The sequence below is a fragment of the Cynoglossus semilaevis genome, chromosome 8, assembly GCF_000523025.1.
Source record: "Cynoglossus semilaevis isolate Cse_v1.0 chromosome 8, Cse_v1.0, whole genome shotgun sequence".
In the NCBI taxonomy this organism is placed as follows: domain Eukaryota; kingdom Metazoa; phylum Chordata; class Actinopteri; order Pleuronectiformes; family Cynoglossidae; genus Cynoglossus; species Cynoglossus semilaevis.
In genome coordinates, this window is record NC_024314.1 from 3,306,933 (window position 1) to 3,313,938 (window position 7,006).

At 43.2% G+C, this 7,006-nt stretch overlaps 1 protein-coding gene across 4 annotated transcripts in view; it reads right to left on the bottom strand.

Moving 5' to 3' along the window:
* The window catches only part of atp2a1l (ATPase sarcoplasmic/endoplasmic reticulum Ca2+ transporting 1, like), an 11,150-nt gene extending 7,702 nt beyond the window's left edge, over positions 1–3,448 (bottom strand). Inside the window, exons 1-5 of one of the 4 annotated variants that reach the window (XM_008314012.2) lie at positions 3,362–3,448; positions 3,142–3,260; positions 2,207–2,224; positions 1,598–1,680; positions 309–413 (exon numbers count right to left, since the gene is read on the bottom strand). In XM_008314012.2, coding sequence (XP_008312234.1) covers positions 309–413; positions 1,598–1,680; positions 2,207–2,224; positions 3,142–3,259 — 324 coding nt within the window. In that variant the 5' untranslated portion in view covers position 3,260; positions 3,362–3,448. Of the gene's footprint in view, positions 1–308; positions 414–1,597; positions 1,681–1,885; positions 1,904–2,206; positions 2,225–3,141 lie in introns of all 4 variants that reach the window. The other 3 variants (XM_008314015.3, XM_008314014.2, XM_008314013.2) reach the window with 3 other exon arrangements.
* Between the last annotated feature and the right edge of the window lie 3,558 nt (positions 3,449–7,006).

Below are 7,006 nucleotides of genomic sequence, written 5' to 3' on the forward strand. Positions count from 1 at the left end.
CTATTGACTTCTAAAAAGTGCTGTATAACTGCTTGGTGTCGACGCATTCAAAATCTAAGAGCACGTCGGGAACCACCAAAACAAGTTGCGCATGACATCTGCAAATATTCTTGCAGGGATTACGCAACAGGTTAACTTTAGCCCAATGTGCACAGAGATAAGATTTACTGTCAGCAAGGACTGCCGTGACCTTCAAAGCTATAAAAGTCTGACATCTCGTGTCATCTTAATGTTGAGAAAACACATGTCTGTAACTAGAATCGGTTTCCTTTTTTTGTGTGTGTGTCTGTGTGTGTGTCATCACAAACCTGCCACACTCCGACAATAGCGTTGGCAATGAGGATAAGAAGGATGACAAAAGGCTCCACAAAGGCAGTGACAGTCTCCTCACCCTCCTCAAACCAGGCCAGAACCTGAAGTAAAGTGCAGTTAAAAGTTAATCATCACATGAAACTGCTCCATAACAAAAAACAACATGCAGATTTGGTTTTGAGATTTGGTTTTCATGGACAGTTAAACTTGCAGATTTGGTTTTCATGGACAGTTAAACTACTGTTTTGGCCCTTGTAAAATACAAACATCACGTGCAGTGTGTTTTTAGTTGAAGTTGCTTAAATATTTAAAAATTAAAAAATGTTTAATAACCATTTTTTTATCATTATATAATATTAAGGGGGTTAAGGATTTAAGGGTTTGGAAGCGCTAACATCAGAGAGTTTGTTTTGGGGTGTGGGCGTGCTGTAGTTTAATATGAAATACAACAACCTAAAAGCTCTGTTATTATTTGGATTCTTTCCATTGCGCAACGTTTCTTTGGAGTTATCGCGACGTCGTCATTTCTGTGAATTTGATCCCAGTGTAACATAGAATTCCTCCCTCCATCTGACTTAAGCCCTGTTTCAGTGGCGCCCTCTGTTTTTTTTCCTTCAGGCCTGACCTTTCCCCGAAGGATTCAGTTTCTCTCCTCAGCTCGGCCTCGTCTTAAAATAAACCCCTTCCCCTTAGCCCCCCTATGCTACCCTGACCCCCGTCTCTCACTGGCTCCTCAATATTCGCCTTCTAAGGCCATCGTGACAGCTGCCCAAAGGAGTGAAAGCTGGGTGTAGAAATTAATACACCTCAGACAAGTCTTCGCGATCTTCGTCCCTCCTCTCAAGTTGTTGCCCTCTAAATTACACGGGAGATCAGAGACCGAAAGGGAGGTGAAGGGACTTTTGCACAGTGTTCAGACAAAACTGATCAGCGGCAGCGCGTCCGTTCGCGAGATCCATTTCTGTCGTACTCTCACTGCAGTTAATCGCTCGTTTCTAAATGGCCCACAGTGCAAGAAACTTGAGGAGAGTGACAACTAATTCAGTATGAAACCAAGTGATGGAGAAACCCACGAGCTTCAGAGGTTACCGCTGTTTTAATTGTTAAGACAAACGTAACGACTGCAACAACTGATCCCCCCGGGCTGTGACTAAAGGACTTGAGGAGAGTGACTAACTAATTCAGTATGAAACCAAGTGATGAAATGCATGAGACAAAAAGGATTGGGTTTGACATGTGTGGCGCCAATGAGCGGTAATGATATTTAATATTATTATTGACTTACGAAGGAGATGCAGGCAGCGAGCAGCAGGATCCTGACAAGCAGGTCCTCAAACTGCTCAATCACCAGCTCCCAGATGGTCTTACCTGAGAGACAGAAGTTTGAATTAGTGTACCGATTGCTGATGACAAACATGGATCTAAGTTACTAAAACATTCAAGCGCTGGAGGATGGTGTATCCAGGGTGATATAGTCTCATTTCAAGTGTTTAAAAATTTTCAAAATGTGTATGTGCGACACTGGCTGGTGGCTGTGGTACTTTAATGTAAACACTGGGAGACAAAAACTTACCCTCCTCAGCAGGCAGCTCTACACGGAGATCGCAGAAGCAAAGGCGGCGCGAGGGGGAAAAGAGAAAGGTATATTGTAAGGAGATTGTTGGGAGGAAACATTTTCATTTAAATGTTTGCATCAATCAAGCAAGTCCTAAGATGATCTTCTCCAGACTAAGTGGTAAACGTGATCGCCAGAATTTTGTCCAAAAGAGGATCCAGGTGTATCTAGGGTGATATAGTCTCATTTCAAGTGTTTAAAAATTTTCAAAATGTGTATGTGCGACACTGGCTGGTGGCTGTGGTACTTTAATGTAAACACTGGGAGACAAAAACTTACCCTCCTCAGCAGGCAGCTCTACACGGAGATCGCAGAAGCAAAGGCGGCGCGAGGGGGAAAAGAGAAAGGTATATTGTAAGGAGATTGTTGGGAGGAAACATTTTCATTTAAATGTTTGCATCAATCAAGCAAGTCCTAAGATGATCTTCTCCAGACTAAGTGGTAAACGTGATCGCCAGAATTTCCCCAATTTCTAGGACATACATCCCTGAAGGTTTCACCTCGGGGTTCTGCGAAAGTTGACAATTATTTGCAAGCACTTCATAGGGAATTTCGATTGCTCCTTTTCACATAGGTTCAGTCCTGTCCGATACCTTTACTAGACCGTGACACATAACATTTAAATTGATTCATGTTAGAAATCATAAACAACTGCGAAAGTGTGTTGCCTCAAATCTGGGGAAACCTCAGCTTAAAAAAAAAACACCTCCCTTCAGCGAGTTATCGATCAGTGATCATACGCGGGATCATTCAGCTGCGGGATTCATCTAAGGACCTCCTCTTTTTGCCTGGGCTAAAATTATCCACCTCTCCTGTAAACGCCTGCCCCATATATCACCCAGGAAGCTTCTTGAAGCCGTCACCTGTCTCTCTCGCTCTCCAGCCATCTTCTTTGGCTATCTTTAAATAGCTTTTCAAAGCCCTCAAAGTCTCTGCTTCTCTGCGTCTGTTCATTTCTATCAGCTGTTGCAAATGATCTTGAAAAAAAAAAAAGAAAAAAAAAAAAAAAAAAGGCACCACATGCGGAACTGCATCCTACCCAAAACTCAACCGGTATCGGAAGCAACACTCGCGTCCGAGCAACAGCGCTCGCAGTTTGAGTACAAAATACACAAATAATGAAATGTCAGAAGTCAGAATTGGCATTGCCTCTTCAGCAGGCCCCCGCGATCCCCCCCCCCCCCCCCCCCCCCCTGATTCCCCTTCATTCTCACCATTGTAGCCATACTTGTCCAGGTTCTTCTTGAACTGGTCGGGAGTAAGACCAATGTTCTCATTCACTCCGAAGTAGGCCAGGCATTCCGCCGGGCCCTTTGCGTGTGCGTTCTCCATCCTTTGTGGACAGACAAGGGATTAGTCGTCTAACCGTGCCTATCCGTGCCCCTTTTACTTTTCTGTTATTTGCAGGTTTCAACCTTGGTCCACCACCCTCACCTATAAGTGTGGCACCTTCCAATTCAGGAGTGCTGTGCTGACAGAAAGAGCGAATAGGCATATGCACGCGCAAAGTTTTATACCCCCCCAAAGTCTTCAGATTGGTGGACGTACGGATGGCCCACGCCCACAAATTCCATGCATGATGGAGCAGAGAGGGTGGGGCACGAGGGGGAGCAATGGTGAGGTAGACTTGGATAGGAGCTAAGGATTGGATTTGGACAGAAGGTAGTGTAAGAGCAGTGGTGCAGGGGCAAGAGTTGGGGGGGCGGGGAGGGTGGGGGGGGGGGGTTGAACCGTAGATGAAAATGAGATCTGTTTTTGGAACATGCATGGTCAGTGGAATAAGACGAAGGGAGAAGGTGAGAGAGTGAGAGAGGAGAACATCTTTGGGGGGGCATTGAGTGACGGCTCAACTGGTTTCTGCTGAGGAAGGTGGCTGAGCCACGGGGAGACACAGAAGAGGGGAGATGTTAGACCGCTAATTCAGTACAAAGGTTAGCGTGCACTTTGTACAACCACAAAATATGTTGGGACAGGCTGACAAGCTAACATTCGAAGCTGACGAAGAACGAGAAAAAAGTAAAGGTCGCATCCTGACGCATCACCATACGAATCCGCCGTGGAGCAAACATTTCGTAGACAAGATTTAGCTTTAGTCCTGATTCATAGATCAGAGAGAGGGGGGAAAAAAAAGATTGATAGACGAGTAGTGATATTTGAGGGGTGGGAGGGGGAGGAGCTGCAAGACTATACCGAGGTCAGCCAGCATGTCACTATGGGCGCACAGACGAGAAGAAAACTGTAGAAACATGGGGATCAAGTTTTATGTCACCTCTCTATGAGAACTGGAAGGCGATAAGAGATTGGGCTGCGAAGCTGCCGTTCCGCAACGCACTACGACCTGTTGTGGTCAAAGCAGCGAATTTGTTGATGCAACTAAGCAAATAGGATTACTCTGCCAGCAATATCAGATATGTTTTTTTTTCCCACTACAACTTGTCTATGTATGTGACAGTGACACACAATTGATGAAAAAAAAAGACTTTTGGATCCTGGGTTCGATTGGAGAGGAACCACATATCCTTAATGGCACCTCCTCCTCTTGTAAGTCGCTTTGGACAAAAGTGTCTGCTATATGCATAAAAATATAAATTCATATATATATGTATTTTTTTTTTTTTACGGACTCTCAATGGTGTAAAGGGCGAGCACCCACGCTAATGATTTACTATTTGTTTAAAGAGCACTAAAAAGGCACCACCTGACACCGGTTGGGTGGTGCGGTGCCTGCTCCGTAGAAAGGAATTCAAGTTGTTGTTGCTAATCAATACAATGACAGGTGCTACTGTAAGAACAGCTCTGCTCACTGCTCACTTCCACCGACAGCTACAATCTATTTATTACCTGTTGTGTTGGTGTAAACTAATGGTCCACAACCTTTCGTGCCAGGACCAGTGGCAGGGGTGTGTGTCATTTAAATATTACATATATAATGTAACGTATATGTATATATATATAAAGCTTGATTGTTATTAGATTTTATTTATATAGATGAAGGGGCACTAGTTATAGTTTTTCAAAATAAACTACCCAAAAAAAAAAAAAAAAAAATTAAAAAAAAATTTTTTTTTTTTTTTTTGTTTGTTTTTTTGTTTAGCCCGAAGTGATCAATTGCCTAATAATGGTCTCCAACCAGGTGAAGGTGTGTTTACACGTATATGTCAAGCGTCTACACGTACTCAAAGGCTCATTTGTTTTTGTACATATAATTAGATTAATGCCTGAAAAAGTTATTTTCATCGGCTCCCTTCAGGTACTGCCAGAACAGATGATCTGCCTCCATCTTCTCGTATCTCTCGCCTCCTCTACTGTTACTCCGTATTCTCTTACACTGCATCTATGAATCACAGATGAGATTTTTGTCTGCACCTCGGTCTGGCAGCTACGTCTCCAACATCATCCGTCTAGGATATCCACTACATGTCCACTATCTCATCAGCACACACTGAAACTATTCTAACCTTGCCCCTGAAAGTGTATCTCCCAAATTTTCTAACCACACTACAGCCAACCAACTCCAGTCCGTTACGTCTCCAAACCATGTATCATAGCAGGTCTCACTACCTCCCCAAAAAATCCTAGCTTTCAGGAGTGCTTCAGTCCTTCTGTTACACATAAACGCTGACACATTTTGGACAGTTGAACCCACATAATTGCTCTTTTGGTAACTACTCACTATTGCTCAGAGCTGACCTCAACTCTCTGCTAAGAGAAACAATTTTGCCATCAGTTCCATGAAATATTACCTGTACATACACTGACAACATTGTCTCAATTTCTGTTTCCGCATCAAGCTCAAGGGTCAACAACTATATTTGTCAGAGGGCCACAATCTTTCTGGACAGACACCTTGGGTGTCAGACTCTCAAGTAGAATTAGCCTGGTCATGTGAATAGTAGCTACCAAGCTAAAAAAGGTTGGACACCCCTGCCATAAGACAACAATTAGCTTTACTAATCCACGCCACATCATAAAATGACATTTAAGTTCCCTCAATAATTTTCCCATCCATCCATCCATTTTCATCCGCTTATCCGTTACCGGGTCGCAGGGACAGCAGTCTCCATGCACCGTACCAACCCCTTGGTGAGTCCACTGGAAGGTCCTCAATAATTTTGTATCAGATAATTATTCTTAAAGCTCTTGGGAATTTCTTTTAATATATATATATATATATAAACCAGAATTAAGTCAGCAAAAACTTTCCTATAATACCAGTTGATGTTGACAAACAGTCAGATGCTTGTTTGTTGCATGCTGCTTAAATGTTTTTATTTTTTATCAGAGATTGTGTGTTAAACGTCTTACCTTTGTTTACTACTATAGTATATCTCTGTGCTTTCATTGCTCCTGTAACTACCCCGTGTGTGAATATTAAAAGTCTTATCTTCGCTTTTCCTCTTTCCATTTAGTTTAATCATCATGTCTGGGGTACCAGCTGTGCGAATCAGCATTGAATCCTCCTGCGAGAAGCAGGTTCAGGAAGTAGCCCTAGATGGGACAGAGACATATGTCCCCCCCTTGTCATGCTGTTGAACCACTACAAATTTCAATATTTTAATATTATTTTATTTATATAAATTGGTCTTTAAGTCACTCTATGGTGCAGATTATAGTCAATGGAGTAAATATAGTAACGAGCCATTTACAACACCAACCTGCGTCTGCTGCTTGTTGTGGGAATTTCTAAATTTGGAAGTCAGTTTTGTGGCAGCTTTCATGTTTCCAATCAGCTGCTGGTCATCAACTGCCTTGATCCTCTGGTCCCCTAGTGAGTGGCTGGTTTGTCAAGAGGAACGGGCCCTTGGGTTTGACGCAAAGCAGTGTATATCTTACTACATGTACGACATATGCGTGTGTGAATGTGTAGAACGATGAATGAAATCGGAACCCCGCCCAACATAACTGTCACAATAATTGTGTACGCTTTCCACCTCTGTGCCTTTGGTTTCTCTCTTTCTTTGTTCACAGACGTCTGGATAAAACATTTGTACTCATTCAGTAATGTTAGTATCCCCTCATCTCTGTTTCACCCAGTCAGTCTCCCGGCCCTCAGCTGTTGTACAGCCGCTGTGACCTCTG